Source organism: Esox lucius, chromosome 13 (genome assembly GCF_011004845.1).
Source record: "Esox lucius isolate fEsoLuc1 chromosome 13, fEsoLuc1.pri, whole genome shotgun sequence".
Lineage (NCBI taxonomy): Eukaryota > Metazoa > Chordata > Actinopteri > Esociformes > Esocidae > Esox > Esox lucius.
The window spans coordinates 30,638,852-30,663,562 of record NC_047581.1 but is presented as its reverse complement, the minus strand read 5'-3'; the positions used below and the strand labels follow the sequence as shown (position 1 = coordinate 30,663,562).

The 24,711-nt window shown below is 43.1% G+C and overlaps 1 protein-coding gene across 1 annotated transcript in view; it reads left to right on the top strand.

Moving 5' to 3' along the window:
• LOC105014530 (protein unc-13 homolog B) overlaps nt 1-24,711 on the top strand; it is a 160,375-nt gene that overhangs the window by 12,753 nt on the left and 122,911 nt on the right. The window contains exon 3 of the mRNA XM_034296332.1: nt 13,983-14,082. Within this exon, the coding sequence (XP_034152223.1) occupies nt 13,983-14,082 (100 nt within the window). The remainder of the gene's footprint in view (nt 1-13,982; nt 14,083-24,711) is intronic.

Genomic DNA, 24,711 nt, shown 5'->3' with positions numbered 1-24,711 from the left:
CTACAATTCCTGAGAAACGTTTCAGCGAGGGATGCAAAATCATTTAAAGCTATTTTCCCTTAAAACATAAAAATAACCTCCACACCAAGTGTAAAAAAAAAGAAAAATCATGACAAATCTCCTGAGTCCCTCCGCTATTACCCATGGTACCAAGCTTGTTAATGAGGATCCCCACTCCTTCCCCAGTCAGCAGCATTACCACAGTATTCATTAGAGAAGACAGGCCAGTAAATGTCAGCCAGCTTGGCTGCCCCACACACGTCTGGGGGTGACAGGCCAACTCTAATTTAATCCCAGAATTCCTGTCACCTTAATTATGAATGAAGCCGGCTGGCGCCCCAGGAGCCTCCCCAATGTAGCGCTGTTTTAGGGGGGCTGCGGGCGCACCCTATACCATAAATAGTGGCCTGCTTTCGACTAGGCCCCTTTGTAAGCATCAGGGTGCCATTTGGGTTGCACGCCTCGTCCAGATCAGATGCAGATAATTCAGATCAAATCCTGATTTATTTTATTATTTTTTAGACCTTAGACTTTTCACACATCTGTGCCATCCCTGATGTGGCACATCAGGTTAAATGAGTCTGTGGCTCGGTGAAAGCAGTGTAATTGAATCAGGTGCACCCATCTAGGGAAGGCACATAATGAAACACGTCAGGTGGGTTGTGCAGTGTCAGTGGTCTAGCGACGATGCTCCCGGCTTATACGGAGACCGGGGTTCAACACCCTGCTCCGACCCTTCAATCAGTGTCTCCCCTCTGTCGTCTAGTAACTGTCTCAATGAGGAGGCACTCAGAAATTCAGTGGGGATGTAAAAACCATGTGTTGCCATGCTGTGCGAAGGAAAAAACACAGCACTGAACTGCGACCTGCTGTTTATCTGCAGTTAATTCTCATAGTGACCACACTGTGTTTTTCCGAAACATTCTCCAGCAGGCATCTGACTGACTGGCCTTTTCACCTGTTTCTACGTGCAGAATCAGCTCGCAAGTAATGGATGGCACTCTGCTCAGAGGTGCAGAGTAATCTGGTGTGATGGAGACACCTGGTTCAATGTGCATACTGGAGCGAATGCACACACAGACACCGACAGGAAATGGTGTTGCACAGAGTACACCATGCAACCCCCCCCGTCCTTTGATCCAAACAGCCCTGGCTTTCGCTAACCGAGCTGTCACTTCAGCCGGTCTGTATGGATGAAACTCCTGCAGCCTCCCTGTTTACGCCTGCCCGCCGGCCCACCACAGGAGGTTGTTGGCCAATATCTTGTGATACATGGCTCCATCCATCCTCCCCTCAATACGGTGCAGTTGTCCTGTCCCCTTTGCAGAAAAGCATCCCCAAAGAATGATGTTTCCCCCAACATGCTTCACGGTTGGGATGGTGTTCTTGGGGTTGTTCTCATCCTTCTTCTTCCTCCGAACACGGCGACTGGAGTTTAGACCAAAAACCTCTATTTTTATCTCATCAGACCACATGACCATCTCCCATTCCTCCTCTGGATCATCCAGATGGTCATTGGCAAACTTCAGACGGGCCTGTTACTAATGGTTTTCTTTGAGACTGTGGTCCCAGCTCTCTTCAGGTCATTGACCAGGTCCTGCCGTGTAGTTCTGGGCTGATCCTTCACCTTCCTCATGATCATTGATGCCCCACGAGGTGAGAACTTGCATGGAGCCCCAGACCGAGGGAGATTGACCGTCATCTTGAACTTCCATTTTCTAATAATTGCGCCAACAGTTGTTGCCTTTTCACCAAGCTGCTTGCCTATTGTCCTGTAGCCCATCCCAGCCTTATGCAGGTCTACAATTTTATCCCTATGTCCTTACACAGCTCTTTGGTCTTGGCCATTGTGGAGAGGTTGGAGTCTGTTTGATTCAGTGTGTGGACAGGTGTCTTTTATACAGGTAATGAGTTCAAACAGGTGCAGTTAATACAGTTAATGAGTGGCTTCTTAAAGAAAAACTAACAGGTCTGTAGGAGCCGGAATTCCTACTGGTTGGTAGGTGATCAAATACTTATGCAACAATATGTTCCATGTTTGATAACATTCCGCTGGTTCCGTTCAATGACGTATGGCTCCAACGGTCACAACAAAAGATCGGTTTTCGTGCCGTGTCCATCTCATGACACTACTTGTGTAACCTGCGTGGGTTGTAGCAATATGCCATATTTTTCACCTACCAACACGAGCTAACTGATGAAACTATTTTAGACACATTACAAATTAGTTCGGCTGTGATCAGCATCGGCTGACAATGTCTGACACAAAACAAAATCGTAATATGTGGAGTTTAATTAAATCAACTAAACACATAGACAACACAATAGAAATCTCCAATGAGCTTGTTTTTTTTGTCCTAGACTAGGCTTAATTTGTGTCTGCGAAACCGGCCCATAGAATATCATTGAAACTTATTTTATAGGCCTCTTTCCCATCTGCAGCTTTTACAGAATTCTTTGCAGTATAGATACCCATCTTAAAACCTCTAAGAGCAAGCTGTAAGTTCAGTTCATTGGCCAGGAAAAACTCACAGAAAGGTATGAACCTAGAAAAAAACAGAAAACGGTATAAGATGAAATGGCTTTTTAAAGCCAAATTGTTCATCAAATTCACAAGTGGAAATGAACTTAGGGTAAAAAATACTTCCTCCTCCAGAATAAATATGAATGTCGGTTGGCATTTCTTAACCAAGGGTTCAAAATAATCGCACTGGTTATAGAGGGTTCAAAGGTCAGATGCTCAAGAGAAAATCTAAATGTCAGTTGGCTTTTCATAGGCAGGTGTTAAGAGGTCGGGACAAAAATAGCAACCTCCCTTGAAATGTGTATTGTCTTCACAATCCTCTTCATACCAACCCACAACACACACCCCTCATCCAATAATATGAAGCCACCAAACCATTTCACATGCATAGCAGTACCATAGTCTGTTCTGAAACAGTGATACGAATGCCCCCGTTGTTGTTATCATCTTGTACTTCACTTCATATCCTATTGTCATACTCCTTTTTCATCCACTTGGTTATCTGTCCTATCCGAGATCACAAAACCATTGTTTTATTAGCTGTGTCCCTATAGTGGCCTTATTCGACCTCTATTCTCTGAGCCGAAGAAAAAGGCACTGGAATGAAAAGATTAAGGGGGGCGGGTGTAATAAAGTTCTAGTGAGGGTGTGTGTCCCAAATCGTACCCTATTCCCTTAATAGTGCAATTCCAATGGGTCTCTGGTCAAAAGTACTAAAAGTGCACTAAACATGGAATAGGGTGCCGTATCAGACACGACCAGGCATGAAGAGGAAGAGGTGGTTAAGGCCTTGAGAGGACTTAAAGGTACACAGAGGAAAGGATATCGGTGTCTGATAAGGACCCCTCCTGCCACTGACCTCCATCCCACTCCTGTGTCTTCCTCTGTCCATTCCAGCCCCTTCATCAGCTTGGTGCTCTGTCGATTTTCTGATTCGATAAAAAAAAAAAAAGAAATATTAGCAGAACTCGAGGCCCTGATTTCTCTCCTGGAGATTAGGTTCAACACACACACACACAATATATATACACACTCACACAATATATATATACACACACACACACACACACACACACACACAATATCTTCCCGCTGCGGGGAGCGAAGAACACTCAAGGAAGGTAATCAAACAAGGATTAGGTGTCTTTGGTCCACACACACACACCCAAATTCACCTGTGACACATTGACAGGAAATCAAAGATGCTATCTTAAGAAGAACATAAGGGATGGATGGATGAAATGAAGGATGAAATGAGCTGGAGAGATGGACAGACAGATTCCTGCCAGAACCCGGTGATCCCTGTCATTACCAACACTGTCCCAAGGGCCCAGTGTTGTCACATGGATTGGGCCATCATCGGTCAATAGTGCCACCCGGCCGGGCATTTATAGAGTTGGGTCAGTGCAGCTGAACGTTAGGATAGGGACGGCTCCAAAGCTACTGCTTTGTGATAGCTCAAATTGTCAGGTTGTGATGTTTATGTAACGCAATCAGCTTATTAACAATTGCAAATGGAAAGGATAATCAAGTCCCCTCTTTTAGATCATGATCATACTCAACACCTGTCGATAGTCTCCTCTATTAGGTTTTTCTCTGGTACAACATAATGACCCTCAACACCTGTCAGTTGTACCTTCTGTTACATGAAGAAACTCAACTTTCATCTGTCAATAGTCTTCCTTGTTATAACATGATAATACTCAACATTTGTCAATAGTCCCCTCTGTCACACGATGAGACTAAACATCTTCAATAGTCCCCTCTGTCACATGATGAGACTAAACATTTCAATAGACCCCTCTGTCACACAATGAGACTAAACATCTTCAATAGTCCCCTCTGTCACACGATGAGACTAAACATCTTCAATAGTCCCCTCTGTCACATGATGAGACTAAACATTTCAATAGACCCCTCTGTCACACGATGAGACTGAACTTCTTCAATAGTCCCCTCTGTCACACGATGAGACTAAACATCTTCAATAGTCCCCTCTGTCGCATGATGAGACTAAATATCTTCAATAGACCCCTCTGTCACACAATGAGACTAAACATCTTCAATAGACCCCTCTGTCACATGATGAGACTAAATATCTTCAATAGTACCCTCTGTTACATGATGGGACTAAACATATTCAATAGACCCCTCTGTCACATGATGAGACTAAACATCTTCAATAGTCCCCTCTGTTACGTGTTATGGCAATTCCACCGATTAGAACTCTTTATGGAAGTAAGCACAGAGACAAGATTCTTTTGGCACAATTAGCAGTTTATTATATAATATTTGCAAATAGAGAGATGTGTCTTAAGCCTATCATAACAGGCCTGTGAGGAATCTCTGAGGACAGTACATTAACAGTCAGTATTTATTACAGAGAAAGGGGTGTGGTAAGGCTGCTCATTCATTCTTTAAAGACAACAGTTCCCTGATCCCTTTCTGCCCCCACCTGTCTCCCTCTCTCCTGTCCTAGGTGTTAACTATCAAGGGGGTAGGGGAACATCGTAAGAAACACTCAGGCCACTGGCCACATTCCTAAAGAACAAAGAACAGACACTCTGATGGTTGGGACACATTAGCAAAGAGTCAGAAGACCCACTGGTCTACTGATAACATGCAAGAATGTGTGCCACAACAATTGACAACCATCTCACTATTAAAAACAGAAATACATCAGTTCAACAAATTTATATAACACACGATGAGACTAAACATCTTCAATAATCCCCTCTGTTAGAACATGATGAGAATCAAGGGTCAAAATACAGCATTGGGCCATAGAATACAGCTACAAATAGATGACGAAATTAATGACAGATGAAGCAGAAATATCAAACGTTGTTGAACGTGAAAGATGCACTCCAGAAACTTAGTTTAATTTCAGTGAGTTGTTAGAAAAGTGGTGCTCATGAGCCCAAACCGGTCCCCATTTTTGGGTGCCATGTCATTCAGTTGTGTGTACCACATCTCCAATGCTGTCTGATACATTCTGATCTGCACATTCTTAGCAAATTCTATGAAATGTTGGAAATACACTACAAAACTCAGCATATTGTGATTTTTGGTGTGCTTAAGATTTCTGAATATTAATTTAAACTGCTTGGTCTCTAATTCTCCTGCTCTGTCTGTCCCTGAATGGCATTCTTTTTTGCCCTAAATGTTTCCCTGCGTAACGACATTGTAAGCGGTTATGCGGTGCTGTTCAACATTCCACTTAATGCAAATGCACATTTCTAAGTGGTGCATAAAGACAGACGTGGGTTACAGAGGCCTCCAACTACAATTGTGTTTTTGTTGCCCGGGGCCAATTGTTGGTCTGCAGGGATGGTGTTCTTTGAGTATGTCATGCTATTGGGATGTGTGGGCTGTTATTATATGTGAGGTGAATGACACCGTCACACCTTTTTGTTGATTCCGTCCCTGTGGCCCGCCTTTCTTTTTAAAGGGTTCCTGTGTAGAATCCTGCCTCTAAACAATAACATAGCTTGTCTCCTCCTTGCCTTCCTTCACTGAATGAGATCAGTTTAGTACCTGCTAGTCCAGGGTGGTGTTGAGTGGGGAGGATAGAACTGACCAGTATAGTACTAGTTAGTCCAGGGTGGTGTTGAGTGGGAAGGATATAACTGACCAGTATAGTACTAGTTAGTCCAGGGTGGTATTGAGTGGGAAGGATAGAACTGACCAGTATAGTACTAGTTAGTCCAGGGTGGTGTTGAGTGGGAAGGATATAACTGACCAGTATAGTACTAGTTAGTCCAGGGTGGTGTTGAGTGGGAAGGATATAACTGACCAGTATAGTACTAGTTAGTCCAGGGTGGTGTTGAGTGGGAAGGATATAACTGACCAGTATAGTACTAGTTAGTCCAGGGTGGTATTGAGTGGGAAGGATATAACTGACCAGTATAGTACTAGTTAGTCCAGGGTGGTATTGAGTGGGAAGGATATAACTGACCAGTATAGTACTAGTTAGTCCAGGGTGGTATTGAGTGGGAAGGATATAACTGACCAGTATAGTACTAGTTAGTCCAGGGTGGTGTTGAGTGGGAAGGATAGAACTGACCAGTATAGTACTAGTTAGTCCAGGGTGGTATTGAGTGGGAAGGATATAACTGACATAACATTTATTTATGAAAATAATGTTGGTTTGGTGGCTTAGGGTGGTCCAGTTGTCTGGGCAGTTGCCTCTGGTGCACATCCAGTGTGCGTTCAAATCTTGCCCTCTGCTCTTATAGCACTTTCTTCTCAGTCTTTCCCCACTGTCTGTCAAATAAAAGTCCCCCAAAACATTTGTAGAAAATGTGTTTGGTCCTGTGCGATTTGTACCTTAATAATATAATACTGTGCTAATGATACGACACCCTCAATAATATATCTTCCACTTTCCGCAAAGGTCAGATGAATAATACATTTTTGAGGACTATAATTAGCATGTTCTCTGCACCGGCCGTGTTTTATTAACTTACATATGGGGGAATGTCTTTCCCCAATATTAATGGGCAGAGGGAATTACATTTGATGGCAAGTTATGTACCATAATACATTTTATACAGGATTTGATCTTAAAATGTTCTGTTCCAGGGAGCTACTTGAAATAATATTTCTGTAATATAGTCCGCTCTCAGAAATCCCGCATGATCAGGTTTACTGTCCCCTTAATGATATATGTCAGGTCTTATGAACTACATAGATTCTAGTCCCAATAGTTGTCCGAAATATCACCCTATTCCCTCATAGTAATCTACTTTTTTGACAGGAAACACTATATACAGCGCCTGAAAATATTAAGAGACCACTGCACCTTTTTCTTTCCTTTCCAAAAAAGTCGAAAAGGAAGGTTTTGAGTGAGGAACAGAAGGGTTAAAATTAAGAGACCACTGCAAATTGAATGCTTCTGTTCCTCACTCAAAACTTTCCTTTTCAACTTTTTTGGAAAGGAAAAAAAAAGTGCAGTGGTCTCTTATTTTTTTCCGGAGCTGTATGTAAATAATATTCAAAATAACTGTGCTTTTGAGGATGCAGCCCTTTACCAGAGGAGAATAGCTGGTTATTTATGTGGGATGATGTCTGTTCTGCATTTGGAAAAGTTGACCTGAAGTTCCACAGAAACACAGCCTGTAAGGGTCAGGATTAGTGTGGAACGTGAGTTGATTGAATAATTGGGTGGATAACGAGATAACGTGCCCTGCACTCTATCAAACACTGAACAGCACCATGAGGAAGGGAAGGAAAGCAGATCTAATATGCCCATTCTTCATCCTGATTGGTGGAGTGGCGTCAACACGGACCAAGAGAGTTCCTGTGTGTCTTCAATGGAGCACTAGTCCCTTGGTAGCACACAACTTTTGATAAGGGAATAAAGGGCTCCAGTCATTTGTTACATAATATATGGAATAGGGTGCCATTTGGGACACAAACGTTGAGTCCCTGGCTAGTGTCTAATGGTAAAGTCTCGTCATATGTGGGCCAGAGACATTCATTTAAATGTGGTGTCCTGTATGGCTCTGATCTGGGTTACGCGGAACAGAACAACACTGAAAACTCCTCTGGTTCTGTGCTGAGATGAAGAAAAAAAACCAATACAATTCAAATGTCCTAGGTACTGGATATCCAACCTTTTAAATGCCCACATCTTTTTACCTTTAAAAATTCATGCTGTGTTATGAAGCATGGGGAATGGGCATGGGTCAGCTGGTCTGGATATGTAGCCTTGCTGATTGCAGTCACTGTAGTGGTTCTAACTCCTCTAATAGGTGTGAAGGAGGTGCTATAAAGACTAGTAACCACCCCAGAGCAGCCGTCTCCAGACCCATGGAGGTTTAATAAAGATATACATGATGGTGTTTGCGGTCAAACTAAATAATAAGCATTGGAAGTGGCTTTAAGTGCTGAATCTGGTTGGTGCACCCAGTTTTATCTGCTGGTTAGCAGTGGATCACTTAACCCGCTGCTTACAGGAGATTAAATGGAGCTTCAAGCAAAAAGTATGTTTGTTGCAACAGAAATGCCCTTTGATTCAGTGTAGAGACATGCCAGTCCAGTGGTGTTACTGGTTGAAAGGAGCGTAAAACATTAATGTGTGAACACCATGAAAAATGCAGCACGATATCAGAGGTTTTTTGTGAAATTAGTAATTTGCAACATGCACCTGAAAAAGGCTTTTTTTCATGTACAGGACAATGTTTTTGCCAAATGTTGGTAGAAACGCTTGTTATTTATTGACTCAACTAGCATTTCAACCAGGAACCGGGCTGAGCTTGCAAACAGGCTAGAATTAGACATTGGACTTACTATTGTTATTTTTACTTTCGGTCTAAACCTTAACCCTAAACTTAACCCTTACCCTAACCTTAACCACAACCCTTATTCAACATGCATTACATTAATTTCTTCCTTCAGGCATTATCTGAAAAAAATTGGGCCCTTCCAGATCTGAAAAAAACATGTTCTGTACACGAAAGAAAGGGCATGTCACACATTTCTAAGAGAACCTGGGATAATGTATTGAGGCAGAGAAATACAAAAATAATAAATATTTTGACTGAAAAACACGCCTACTTATATTCCTCACATTGTTTTATAGAATTCTCTGTTAAATCTCTGTTAAACCAATATTTGGAATATTAGGCTTTGCAATTCCCTTCACCCTGTGTTTAATGAAAATATTGAAGGAAGTGTATGATTTCTAAAGCAACACAATTATGAAAATAGGAATCAAGCAAGTCCTTTTTACTTTCATCTGTATGAAACAACAGGCATTTCATATGATTCAAAAAGTTTAAACAAGTGAGACTCCTTTACCTTTAGCCCCAGGATATATCAGCAGCTTTTGCTTTGTTTTATAAGAGACTTACTCCAAGGCACTGAACGTCTAGGTGACGAGTTCAGGAGTGATAAAGCTTGACAGACCTATTTCAGAGACAGACATCAGCAAAAACTATTCTCTAATTAAAGAACAACGGAAATCCAAATTCTTATTATGTTATTAAAAAATTCTATAAAAAGTAATCAAATATATCTTGCTAGAACAATGGTAACTTTCGTAACCCCAGTTCTATGAGTGGAGCGTCACCCATAGGGGCTTCGCTCCTATTGGTTTACCCCTCTGCCAATAGACAGGCACTGAAAATTTAAATATGCAAATCACACCTCTCATGGCCATCTGCCCCATGGCTATAAAAGAGGTCGTCATACTCTTTTCTGTCTCCCGACATACCTTTCTTCACGAGAAAAGCAGTCAGTAACAGGTCAGGGTATGAACCCTATGGGCGATGCTCCACTCATAGAATTGGAGTTACAAAAGTAACCATCGTTCTATATCGTGAAGCTTTGCCCATAGGGGCTTCACTTCTATTGGTTTAGGGCAAAGCGAGCGAGCCCAAGATGTACTGCCTGCCAGTCCCCTACCTCACTAACGAGATAATAGCCAACAGGACTGCTCAGACGTGGAACAACCACGACACCTAACCGCTTCCATCCCGCTCACACCAAGCACATACGACTTGTCCCCCTCCCCGGGACATCATGTCCGCGCCCACATTGAGCTCTCCGGGAATGTGAAGGGCCCTCAGAGACCTGAGGTGCACGTGCGCCCATTCCCAAATCGGCACCGCCAACAACCGCTCTGCCTGTTCACGTAAGCGACCGCTGTGCGGTTGTCTGACCGCACCAACACGTTCAGACCTCGCAGGGTCGGCGCAAAGTGCAGCAGCACGCGTCTGATTGTGTCCAACTCCAGCCAGTTGATGTGGCGCGTCGAACGTGTTGAGTGCACGTTACAGTCGTAACCAAGGAGACAGAGGCTCCAGCAGGTGACGAAGCTGAGCACAGCTGACCTGATACCTCAGTGGGGCGAGCAGAGAACTCCGCTCTGCCCAACAGAAACCTGCCCGGGCCCGGGCTCAGAGATGGCAGGGAGGGAAGCCACAGACTTATGGAGCTGTCCTCAGTCAGAGCCTGAGGGTAGGGAGACCGCCTACAACAGCCGTCCGTAATGAAGGGTCACTCACAGGTAAATAAGGTGAATACAAAACTTTATTTGCCGAAACAGAGGAGCTCCCCACCAAACGCACACAGGGTGGGGAAGGGTCCGAGGGACACTCCCCCCCAAAGAGTCAGGTACGCCGTTTCTTGAACGGTGGGACCTTCCGGCCCCAGTCGTTCTGTCGGCGGGAAGGAGGAGGAGGGGACGACCTCGGGGGGCGAGGTTCCCTCACCTCACACTGTGCCGGGAATGCCGCGTCCGCCACAGACGCGCCCGTTGACCTGGCACGGCGATGCTGCGTCCGGTGGCGCGGCCCACCCCCAGGCCGCCGCGGAGGAGGAAGGGACCGGCAAGAGGGGACCCACACGGAGACGCTCCTCCCTGTCCTTCTTTTGTACTTTTGTACAGTACGTTAGATGACTGGTGGTTACCTAATTCTAGCAAGCTGGTTTGCTAGCTAGCTTAGTTTCAAGGTTTATTTGTTAAAAGCACAGAACACAGCATCATCCTGCACAAAGTTATTCTTGTGACATGGCCCTACCCAGACCTGCAGCGAGCGAAACATTCCTTCTTCCTACGCACGCAGTCGGTGCCCGAAAGTAGGAGAAAGCATGCCAATCACTGGAGAAATGTACATTTATAGGAGTCGGTAGTTTGTTTTCTTGATGACATTAATTAGTTGTCTATCTAGCTAGTTCAAAATACATATAATTCTCAACTCATTTACATATTAGTGCCAGAATTGTATCAACGATTATATTGATATAGAAACAGAGATGTTAGTCAAAGTAAGCTTAGCGTAAGGTATTATTTCGCCTGGCTAGCTAGTCGTTTATTACAACTTTTAGTTACTTTAAGTAACCGCTTTTGATGTGATTTGTTCCCGTTTTTAAACAACAACAGCAAAAGAGAAAGGGAGAGCAGGGATGAGAGTGTAACAACTGTAGATTGATGACAGTCTGAATCAACTGAATGATATTCTCTATTTCAGATATCAGCTGGGTTTAATGTTGAGAGATAGAGGAGAGAGCACAGACAGAAAGGAGGAAATACGGGTGGAGGGACTAACTAGCAATCTGGATTTGACCAACAATGTCTTGAAATTTACAGACTGACGCCATGGTTTTATAACACCACATGGTGAATGTAATTACCTTTTAATTGGGCTTAAATCTACTTGTTTTACCACTCCACTTGTATGTCATACTGTGTAAAAGGTTGGACTGCTAATTTGAAATTAATTGAACACCATTCAAAAAAGTTTGGACCTCCAAGTATATGGGTTGTTGGCCTGGCATTGGCTGTCCTGCAAGTGTTATGCTGGAGAATATTTCCTGATTGATAATGTTGAGTTTAAGAGAGAACAATATCCACGGCGTGAATTTCCGGTGATTCAGTTGTTTCCTAATTATGTACAAATTGAACTTTTATTTGACTTTTGTGATGCGGAAACCAAGTCAGTTAAACTGCTTCTAGTGCCTGTCAGCTTGTTAGCCGGCCTACAAGCTTTATAGGTTAGTTTAGGCTATATCACCTATAATACCATAGGTTAGTAGGTTAGGCAATCTCACCTATATTAGTATAGGTTAGGTAAGGCTGTATCACCTATATTACTATAGGTTAGGTAAGGCTATATCACCTACTGTATCACTGTTGGTTCTGTGGATATGAAGTTATTAATAAGGAAATTATTTAGATGTAATCCATGTCTCCATACCAGTATGTACTGATAATGATACCAACCAGTGAACAAAAATGTGAAACATTTTGTTTGAGGGAATTCAGACTAAAACACAACCCCATTATCTGCCTTAGGGAGTGTTAAACTTCTGGCCAATGAGGGTTGCAAAACAAAAGCAGTTTATATCCTGGATACTCCCCACCAGGTAAAATCTCCTGGAGCCACACCGTTGCCTAAATATGTAGGGGTGCACGCGAGTCTAAATAAAAAGAGGCCTGCATATCTGTAGTGATCGCCGGTGTTCCCTCAAACCAGCCGAGTTCAGGTGGTCATGACCAGTGTTATCTAACAGCTCAGGTTCTCTGCTAGCTAGTCATTATCAACGTTGGTCCTAGTTTAACCAAATGGTCTTTAAAAAACAGACATCTCTACGGTAACTCTGCTGTAACCTACCGCTGGCCTTTGCCCTGCTGACTTAACGGTAGCACACATTTCTCAACCCTCGGGAGCGTAGAGGCTAATCTAATTGAGGTCCACCGTAGCTTTGACTGCAGATGCGTTACCTGTCCAAACTGGGAATCTAAAACCAAGCTGATGAGGCCTTAATGAGGTGTCACTGCAAATCTCCAAGGTCTCTTTTGGCTTAGTGAGGTTTTGTCTGAGGCTTTCCCTGAAAATAATCCCCCAGCTCCTCTCAGGATGAGTTACGATGGGACAAATGTTGCTCCGATGGCGGCTGTAGATTCTCAAGGGATCGGGTGGAAATTGAAAATTTTTGGCAAATGAGCTGCTAAATGATTTTCCCCAGAATGAATCACACCTGGTAGACCCCCTGAGGCCACCCCCTTTCGATTAAGGCCTCTTCACTCCCTCTCCTCGATTCACTTCTCTACTCCTACCATCTTCCCTTCTCTCTCTCCCATTCCCGCTACTCTCTTCCCCATCCCTCCCTCCTCTACCACATCACCTCCTCTTTACTCTTTCTCCTCCTTCACTCTCTCAATCTCTTCTCCTTTCCCCCCTCCCCCTTCTGTCCCCTGGGGTGACGGGCCTCTTATGCTGCTGGCATTTACAATCTGCTCCCAATTATCTCACTGTAGCACAGTCGCTTGGCTCGACAAAACGGTCCTTTACCCCTTTGACTTGAAACACACACACACACACACCCTAAATGCATCTCTGCTCTCCCATCACCTCTCCTCCCTACAACATCTCACCCAAAGTCTGCCTAAAAAACCTGTCATTTGTTATTAGAACTATGTGGCGGGTAGCTTCTCATTCAAGTGTCACTTCCAATAGAGGACGCCTTTGTCATTCTCTGTAGTGCCGAAGTCCACTGAGCTGTGGTCGCACAGGCCAGACTGCTGGGAGACGGAGGTTACTCAGGAGAGTTTGGCAACGGCTGTTTGAGTTATTCATCATACACATTGCCAACTCTGTTATCCAATTGGTTACGGTCAGGTCCACTGGGGCAGCTAGTGATTTGTGTGGTATTCACTGTGGTTAGTCCCGGTCTTCAGACCTGACCGTCAGTCTGTTCGGATAAAAGCGTCTGCGTATATTCACCCTGCATTTAAGGCATGTAGCAAACCCTGTAACTTACATTGGTGAGTGCACGCATTTTCACACTTTTTTTTCTTGCACCTTGAAGGGTTGAACCAAGCCCCATGCTTTACCGACTAAGCTACACCGCTGCTGGCCACTGATCCCTTAACGGTCAGGGGCGACGCGTTGCTCTGTGTCTAGGCTGAATGTCCTTGTGTTGACTGTCTCCCCTCTCCCTCCGACAGATAAGTTCAACGCCTACGTGACCCTGAAGGTGCAGAACGTGAAGAGCACCACAGTGACGGTGCGAGGGAACCAGCCGTGCTGGGAGCAGGACTTCATGTTGTAAGTACGGCACAGTGTCACGCCGACGGGTTGTAAGTACGGCGCAGTGTCACGCCGACGGGTTGTAAGTACGGCGCAGTGTCACGCCGACGGGTTGTAAGTACGGCGCAGTGTCACGCCGACGGGTTGTAAGTACGGCCCAGTGTCACGCCGACGGGTTGTAAGTACGGCCCAGTGTCACGCCGACTGGTTGTAAGTACGGCACAGTGTCACGCCGACGGGTTGTAAGTACGGCACAGTGTCACGCCGACGGGTTGTAAGTACGGCACAGTGTCACGCAGACGGGTTGTAAGTACGGCACAGTGTCACGCCGACGGGTTGTAAGTACGGCGCAGTGTCACGCCGACGGGTTGTAAGTACGGCACAGTGTCACGCCGACGGGTTGTAAGTACGGTGCAGTGTCACGCCGACGGGTTGTAAGTACGGCACAGTGTCACGCAGACTGGTTGTAAGTACGGCACAGTGTCACGCAGACGGGTTGTAAGTACGGTGCAGTGTCACGCAGACTGGTTGTAAGTACGGCACAGTGTCACGCAGACGGGTTGTAAGTACGGCGGGATACGCCCTCACCCGGAGTGATACGCCCTCGCCCGGAGTGATACGCCCTCGCCCGGTTGATACGCCCTCGCCCGGAGTGATACGCCCTCGCCCGGAGTCACCTTCGGGCCACACAGCAAGACGAGCCTATGTCACGCTTATAGTTCACGCAGAGGTGGTGCCGTCCACAATCAAATTGCATTTGTCAGAACGCAAAAGAAATAGCATTACATGTATGCGGAATGTCTGTTCCATTGATGTGCTGTCTGGCGTCCTGCGCTCCATGTTGACCAGTACTTCATTCACTGAAACAGAGTGCACTAAATCCAGCAAGGGAAACATCTCCACACAAATTAATCTGAGGGTGCCTTTAGTGATCCACAATTTAAACGAGTCTCCGTTCGGCATGCTTTGTAATCTTGTCTGGTAGATACCTCAGTGTGTCTAAGGTAGACGCTCCTAAATTGACATTTACGACAGAGCCAGTGGGAGTGATGGGGGGCTTGCAACAGGGACCACTGACAAATGAACAGGTGGATTGATATTGAACGAGCACCAGTGTGGCAGTGGATTGGTGTGTTGAATGAGCACCAGTGTGGCAGTGGATTGGTGTGTTGAATGAGCACCAGTGTGGCAGTGGATTGGTGTGTTGAATGAGCACCAGTGTGGCAATGGATTGGTGTGTTGAATGAGCACTACTGTGGCTGTGGATTGGTGTGTTGAATGAGCACCAGTGTGGCAGTGAATTGGTGTGTTGAATGAGCACCAGTGTGGCAGTGGATTGGTGTGTTGAATGAGCACCAGTGTGGCAATGGATTGGTGTGTTGAATGAGCACTACTGTGGCTGTGGATTGGTGTGTTGAATGAGCACCAGTGTGGCAGTGGATTGGTGTGTTGAATGAGCACCAGTGTGGCAGTGGATTGGTGTGTTGAATGAGCACCAGTGTGGCAATGGATTGGTGTGATTAGTGTGGGATTGGCTTCCCTCCAGCTAATTGGTGTGGGCATGGCTTCCCTCCAGCTAATTGTTTACCTGTTCACAAATTGACTGTCTGGGTCATGATAGAAAAGGAAGAAGGAAGGACTGGAAACCAAAATAGTGTTTTCTTGTACAATCTCTTCAAAAGGAAATAGGCTAATTAAAGTTTAGAGGTTAGGTTAGGACTTGGGTCAGGGGTTAGAGTATTTTCATTGTGAATTAATGATTTGTCCCCATAAACTCCTCACAAGTAGAGATCTGGCTCTCTTGATGGGGCTAATAGTGACCGTCCGTTTTAACCGTCTGTCTGGGTCAAGATAAAAAAGAAGGAATGGAATAAAGAAAGAGATTCTTTATTCTACCATCTCTAAGGCCTTTGAAATGTCACTCTGCACAATGCAGCACCCAATGTGGAGACTCAGAAAGATACACACACACCTCACTCTACTCCTACCTAGTCCCTGGTTCTTAATTGGTGGGATTGGAGCAATGAATAGAGGATTTAATTATTTATTTGTTCAAAAGAATACCCATTAACGGCTGCCCACACTTCCTGAGAAACAGAACACTACCAAAACAATACCAAACATTACACAAACACACACACCCACACACATGTATCACCTCACACATACTTATCACTGGAACTTTCCAGAACCAAAGGCCCAGTCCCCAGACCAATCCTCCCTACAGAACCAACGGCCCAGTCCCCTGACCATGACTCTCTACAGAACCAACAGCCCAGTCCCCAGAATAATCCTCTCTACAGAACCAACAGCCCAGTCCCCAGAACAATCTTCTGTACAGAACCAACGGCCCGATCCCCAGACCAATCCTCTCTACAGAACCAACAGCCCAGTACCCAGAACAATTCCAGCTCAGTGATGGGATCCTATATCCCTCCCAAAGCAGCAGCACCAGTCGCTATGATAAAAGACTTAGCTAATAGGCTAGCATTATTTAGTGACCCAGAGTTAGGGCAGATTGTAGTGAGGGTGGAGCATAGTGAGGGTGGAGGGTAGAGAGGGCGGAGCGCAGTGAGGGCGGAGCCTGCTGTAGCAACTTTTGCCGCTGGGCTTGGCATGTTCATTTCAAACTGAGGCTGAAGTGCAACTGAGAACCTGTTGCCTTCCTGAGCCTCTCCACCATCCTGACTTCTGCATTGTCGTTAATTAACCTTTACAAAACAATCTGGAAAGTGGAGTGAGGGTACAATGCTCTCTCTATTTGCCTGATTGTAAGTACGTTAAGTCATGGACAGGCAGTGATGTAGGTACTGGCCATTTCATTGGTAAGTGTAGGAAATGAAGGCGCTAATTGAGCATTCGTTATAACTCTCCTATTGATGGCTACGAGCTGTAGGTGTGTTAGCGTGTTAGTGTTCTAATCTGTCCAGACCGCTTGGGACTTTTGACAGGACCTCTCATGATTGGGCACATGCGTCTGGGCGTGTGTATGTGTGTGTGTGTGGTGTATGTGTGTGTGCGCGCGTGTAATCCCACATCTAGGAAACCCACCTTGACCTACAGTCCCTTTCCCACCACCCAGACTCACACACACACACACACACATACACACACAGAGACATACATTTGTTTTACTATCTCTGGGGGAACCCAAAACATGGTTTAGGGAAATAGTTGGGGGAAAGGGTTATCAAGAAAGACTGTTCTGGGACAACAGTGACTGAGGTCTAGCATCAGTAACGTCCATACGGGACAGACACTGTTCTGAGGCGGGTTCGTAGAGAGCTATATAGAGAGGGAAAGCCCGGGTTTAGATTAATCCTGATTGTGGACTTTATTTTGGGACACTACTTCCCTGGCAAATGGCTGAGGCACGACACCAAGGCCCTGACCTATATTATATTTTTAACCACAGCCTGTAGGAATGAGGCGGTTTCACGTGCCTTCCAGGAGAAACTGCTGTGTTGCTAAACGTAGTGTTTATGGGGTTGAATAGCATTGGAATTTCCCTTCAACACTAATTTGATGGCAGTAGAAGCACAGGCGACACAGGTAGCTTTTGCCATTGACTGCCATATATTGATTGCCAGCAGACATGTTTTATAAAAACTCTAGTGTAGGAGACTGGATCATGTGTTATGAAAGCTGTCGTCTAGGAGCCATTATCATGTTTTATGAAAGCTCTATAATAGGAAACTGGATCATGTTTGTGAAAGCTTTAGACTACGAGACTGGATCATGTTTTATGAAAGCTCTAGACTAGGAGACTGGATCATGTTTTATGAAAGCTCTAGACGAGGAGACTGGATCTTGTTTTATGAAAGCTCTAGAATAGGAAACTGGATCATGTATTATGAAAGCTTTAGACTAGGGGACAGGATCACGTTTTATGAAAGCTCTAGAATATGAAACTGGATCATGTTTTATGAAAGCTTTAGAATAGGGGACATGATCACGTTTTATGAAAGCTCTTGAATAGGAAACTGGATCATGTTTTATGAAAGTTCTAGACTAGGAGACTGGATCATGTTTTATGAAAGCTCTAGACCAGGAGACTGGATCATGTTTTATGAAAGCTCTAGAATAGGAGACTGGATCATGTTTTATGAAAGCTCTAGAATAGGGGACTGGATCGTGTTTTATGAAAGCTCTAGACTAGGAGACTGGATCATGTTTTATGAATGCTGTAGACTAGCGGACTGGATCCTGTTTTATGATAGCTCTAGACTAAGAGACTGGATCGTGTTTTATGAAAGCTCGAGACTAGGAGACTGGATCATGTTTTATGAAAGCTCTACACTAGGAGACTGGATCATGTTTTATGAATGCTGTAGTCTAGTGGACTGGATCATGTTTTATGAAAGCTCTAGACTAGGAGACTGGATCATGTTTTATGAACACTCTAGACTAGGGGTCTTGATCATGTTTTATGAAAGCTTAGACTAGGAGACTGGATCATGTTTTGTGAAAGCTCTAGACTAGGGGACTGAATCATGTTTTATGAAAGCTCTAAACTAGGAGACTGGATCACGTGTTATGATATCTTTCGTCTAGGAGACTGGATCACGTGTTATGATATCTTTCGTCTAGGAGACTGGATCATGTGTTATGATATCTTTCGTCTAGAAGACTTTATCATGTTTTATGCAAGCTCTAGACTAGGAGATGGGATCATGTTTTATGAAAGCTCTCGTCCAGGAGACTTGATCATGTGTTACGATATCTTTCGTCTAGGAGACTGGATCATGTGTTATGAAAGCTCTAGTCTAGGAGACTGGATCATGTGTAATGAAAGCTCTAGTATAGGATACTGGATCATGTTTTAGCACAGTTCAAGTATAGTAGACTGGATCATGTTAAACAATAATGAATCTGTACTCTCCACCCGTATTCCTCCTAAATTACCTAGTATACCGTTCTATTTAATCTTCATATGTTTTCTTATTGTATTTTTTATTATTATGATGTATTCATTTGTTTTCATGTTTTCATTTGAGTATTTGTTTTTATGTTATTGTACTTTCATATATTTTTCTTTGTAAAGCACATTGAATTGCTTTGATGTATACTTTGTGCTATATATATAAACTTGCTTGCTATTCGGCCCTGGTTTACTCTGTTTCAAATTACACTCCTTTACTCAACGTGTGTAAATGAGAGGCAGTGGTTTACTGTACTGAGGATTTCCCTCATGCGTCAGGAGCTTCTCTGGCTGATGTCTAATTTACAGACCTGTCATTGGCCGGCTCAGTGGTGGTCTGGGGTGAGGTGTTGGCTGCCCGACTTCCATCTGTTCATAGATAGATCCCCTGATATGAGTGAGCCCTGAAATCAATTCATCTTCTTTATTAGGACTGAGACCCAGGCAACTCCACTGGGGATGTGTTCCCAAATGATGGGCAGGAGGGACACGCATATGGATATAAACACACACCACACACACACACACAAACGCGCACAAATGCAAATTGGTCTTGAGATAGCGGTGACAGTTGCAGTTTGCCGACGCAATGATAAATGTGACATTAGGTCTCACTTCCACACAAATGTCAGCTGTCTCAGTGAAAAAAAAAATTATTCTCTCAGGAAATCATATGTGTTGCTGTGTGGAATCTTTAGTTAACCTGCCTCACTGATACTGCTGACCCATCTACTTGTCTGTCTAACTCTCTGCCTGCTTTCCTGCCTACCTGTCTACCTTTCTAGCTGTCTACCTGTGTTGTCTCTGACTCAGTGTAGGTATTCTACTGTGGGTGGGATATCCAACCTGTTCTGAATCCAGCTGCTGTTGTTTGTATGTGTGTGTGTGTGTGTGTGTGTTTTGTGTCGTTGGCAAGATAAGGGGATAAGCGTCATTGCCTTGCACAACTTCACGTGACGGGACGACCTCTTCACATACACATGGCTAGGATCAGATCACTTTAAATCGGAAGACAGACAGAGTGAAGGCCTGGACTAATTGAATATGAAACACAATTTGACTTCAGTCATTACTGTGACTTCAGACATCCCTGATAGGATATTACAGCTATTCCCTGAACGAGGCATCCAATCAATAAAACTGTTATTTTCCGGGAAATAAAATCAAACAAGCAAAACATTTTACTGAGTGTTTTCTATTGTTTGAATCGATTCCCTGAGTGATTAATGCTAGAACTGTTTCTTTTGGTCTCCCACAAACCAATTCACTTATATCTTACAGTTTTCGGTCGGGGATCGATGTGTATCAGTGAATTGTAACATCCCTCCGAAAAAGTCAGTTCCAGACACTAGACCTGATCTGTCCACTGCAATTTGGTAAGGTCTGTGTCTTCGAGAACCATTTTGTCTGACAGACTTGCAGCAAATGTCAATGAAACTGTTTAACATTTTGCCGTCACTTTCAAAGAGATTTGATCAACTTTGCCAGTGCATTGGTCTGCCTCACTACTTACAGAATGTAAGTCAGTGTTTATTGTGCCTATCAAAGGTGAGAGCTATAACGCTTGATCGTCGGCTCGCCGATTCGGAATGGTTCAGATCCCCAACTGGGAAGATGTGGGGGGCTTGTCAGCCTTTTCAGAATTGGCGCATGAGGATCTTAAGTGATATGAATGTTGTTAGAGTTACAAATGAGGCCCCCTTGCCCTGCATCTGACTCAGAAACACATTGTGTGTCTGTGTGTGTGTGTGTGTGTGACCTTTGTTTTAACCTTTCTGTTGACTCTGACAAATGTGTTCCATTATTAAAGGATGTTTTGTGCTGCTTTTGAATGGTGAGTTTATTTTTACCCTGCTGCCTAATCTCCTGCTTTTATTGCGTTTACCAGCAGGCAGACGTCAGAGAGAAAAAGAGAGAGGAGGAAGATGATGTGTTGATAAAGGAAAGAGGAAAGATTGACAGAGGCATCAGAGTACAAAGAAAGGGGGGAATGGAGGGAGGAAGAAAAGGAGAGATAGAGAGAGCGAGAGAGAGAGAGAAACAGGTACAAAGGAGGAGAGCCATTATGTAGTGTTAATGTGTTACTGTGGACTAAATGATTTGTTCTATTGTGTTAATATTCATGGTGTAGACTAGATCAGTTGTTCTGTTGTGTTGATGTGTTACTGTAGACTAGATCATTTGTTCTGCAGAGTTAATGTGGTACTGTAGACTAGATCAGTTGTTCTGTGGTGTTAATATGGTGCTGTATACTAGTACAGTTGTTCTGTAGTGGTAATGTGGTACTGTAGACTAGATCAGTTTTTCTGTATTGTTAATGTTGTACTGTAGACTAGATCATTTGTTCTCTAGTGTTAATGTGGCACTGTAGACTAGATCAGTTGTTCTGCAGTGTAAATGTGGTACTGTAGACAAGATCAGTTGTTCTGTAGTGTTAATGTGGTACCAGGGCTGCATAATTAATCGAAATATAATAAAAATTGGGATATTGACATGTGCCAATATCCAAATCGCCAACTTACGTGATTTTCTGCTCCAAAAAAGTGAACGACATGCGTTTCACGCGAGGCAACGGGCATGCATCGTACATCCAAATGGTTTTTCTTGATGGTGCTATTGGTATTTTGGAGATTATTTAAATACTTGGACTAATTTTTAAGTTAATTTACTTAATGTTAATTTGGTTTATTTGAGTTAACACTGCAACCGCTAGTGAAGATATCTGCTTCAAGTTAGCGAGTGGCACCAAGATATATTGTCCTACATACACAACAGCATGGGTATCAACACTAGGACCACCAAATGCCTACGGGAATTGACGTTTGAGTTTGTAATTCAAATAAAACTGCCATTTTGAAAGCTACACCCTCCTCCTCCCATAACTCCTAATAAACTTAATACATTGCTCCTTTGTGGGAATTCTAAACTCGCTAACGGAAAACTATTTAGAGACTATTTGCCAGTTTTGTACACTGTTTTTGTACTTAATTGCTATTAGCCCACGCCACTTAGCGTTGTTACCCAAATGGTACCCAGGCGCTAATCACCCCTCACTGAACGCATGACGTCAATGGATGAATGCGCGATACTCCCAGATGAATGATAGAGTCTTTGTTTAATTTTAATGAACGTACAAGTGAAATACAAGATTTCCATGACCATTCGACTATTTAATTAGGCTATTATTGAAACATAATACAAATGATATTGGCTATTGACAATTCAACATAGGTTTTTCAATAAGAGGTTCAGCATTCTTGTATAGGCTAATTCATCAAATATAAATCTAAAATGTAAATCTGAATTATTATTCAAAAACCTAAATACCAGACATACTTTAGCAATCACCAATTTAACAGACTTATTATACAGTTACTGTTTTTATTAGGAGAGAACAACAAAATCGTGTACACATCCTATCGTCTCTCTTTGTATTTCCTCTGCTAATTTTACTGAAGAGTAAGATTCTACAAATGTATTAGACTAAATAATTATTCACTAAACAAAATACCAATGATCACCAATTATCAATTCAACAAACGTATTACACCGTTACTGTTTTTATTAGGAGAGAAAAAGCTAATTGCGTACACATTCTATCATCTCTCTTTGCATTTCCTCTGCTTATTTTACCTAAGAGTAAGATTCTACAAATGCATTAGACTAAATCATTATTCACAAACCGAAATACCGATGATCACCAATTATCAATTCAGCAAACGTATTACACATTACTGTTTTTCATAAATACAATCGACAAATTACTTTGCTATATTTTCGTGTAGGCTACTGTATATCATCCTTTGATCATCCTTTTACTCTGCTAATCGAATTTACAAATAAAATGTATTGAATAATACACTGCAATGTTTTTACTTAAAGAGAAGGCCGTGAAGCAGTTATAAGCTGTAATGAGGATCTGGTGTGCCTAATGAGGAGAAGTTCAGGATTATGTGATGAGGAACAGATGCGTAATAGTGGAGAGGTTACGGTGTTCCGCGAATGCGGAACTAGAGACTGAATGCTAGAGACTGAATGCTAGAGGCTGAATGCTAGAGGCTGAATGCTAGAGGCTGAATGCTAGAGGCTGAATGCTAGAGGCTGAATGCTAGAGGCTGAATGCTAGAGGCTGAATGCTAGAGGCTGAATGCTAGAGGCTGAATGCTAGAGGCTGGCATGATCACAGGAGGCTATGAGACAGTGAAGGCTACTGTAAATCCTCCTTTCCTCTATTTATCAAATTCATCGTGTTTATCAACCTGCTTTAGGCCTGTGTACGGCTATTCATGTGGATATCCTTTGATCGTAACAAACTGGTCAGTAATGTCTGTTATTTTACCTTTTACATCATCAAAATGAGATCAAAATGAAAACTACATTCCAATGGATTTATTTTTGAAAAATGTAAGTGTTGTGTAATTTTCACTTTGTAACACAAACATTTTTTAGGCCCTAATAAATGAATGAAAATACTATAGCCTGTGTTCTTATCGTTGTATGTATAATTTTTTTTGTCGTTTTTTTACATTTATTCAAGACCTTCAAGACCTTCAATACAAACACATTCTTGTATTTTTTCAAACTCATTAACCATTTCAAACAAACACATTTTGTAATTCATACATATTTAGATTATTCTATATAGTTTGATGATGACCCAGTAGATGAACTGATGCTCTGGCTGGATGGCAATGCTGCAGAGGAGGATGTCCATGCAGATAGGGCCGATTCGTATGCTAAAGATACAAAACGGCGGTCGGCTCTGGCTGATAATGTTTCTCTGAAAGGCTTGGCGGTTCTAGTGTTAACTTTTGGTTTCAATGTCGGTGCCTCCGAACAAACTTAATATGGGAGAAAATATACCTCAAGGGTTGAGAATTTTTGCCCAACCAGCCATGGTAACGGCACAAACATAGCACACGCTGCAAACGCTATTGCATGAAACGAATAGTTGGACACAGGCTAGCACCGTCAAATTGGTAATAAGTGTAAAATAGAAAACACTCAACATGAACATGATTTTTATTCAGTTTAATAGCACATTATGTAGGCTATGATCTCTAAATGATTTTTAAGTGAGATTATCTATGTTGTTTTCACTCATGTTTGAAAATCGCCCTATGTGGTACTGTAGACAAGATCTGGCGTACCATAGTGTTGATGTAATATTTTAGACTAGATCAGTTCATAATGTTAATGTGATAATGTAGACTAGATGATTCCATAGTGTTTATATGGTATTGTATACTAGATCAGTCCATAGTGTTGATGTAATATTGTAGACTAGATCAGTTCATAATGTAAATGTGATAATGTAGGCTAGATGATTCCATAGTGTTTATATGGTATTGTATACTAGATCAGTCCATAGTGTGAGTGTGTTTGTGGGTGTGGGTGTGTGTGTGTGGGTGTGTGTGTGTGTACAGGTTTTGCAGTATTTGTGAGCATCCTAATTAGGTTAGTATAACATGTAAAGATCTGTGGTACCTCTTGGGAACATGGTCTCCTTGAGGAAATGGTCAAAGGTTAAGGTTAGGTTTTTGTTGTAAAATATATGAGACTTTGTTTGTTTGTGTGTATGTGCTTAAGTGAATAGGTGTCCTCGTTTTTGTTGTTGTTGTTAAACTCTTACCACAATATTAAAATAGGACATTTCTCTGGTCCCCATGAGAGACAAAAAAACCCACATTATTTTAGACTCAGGTTTTAGATTTGGGGTGATCCAG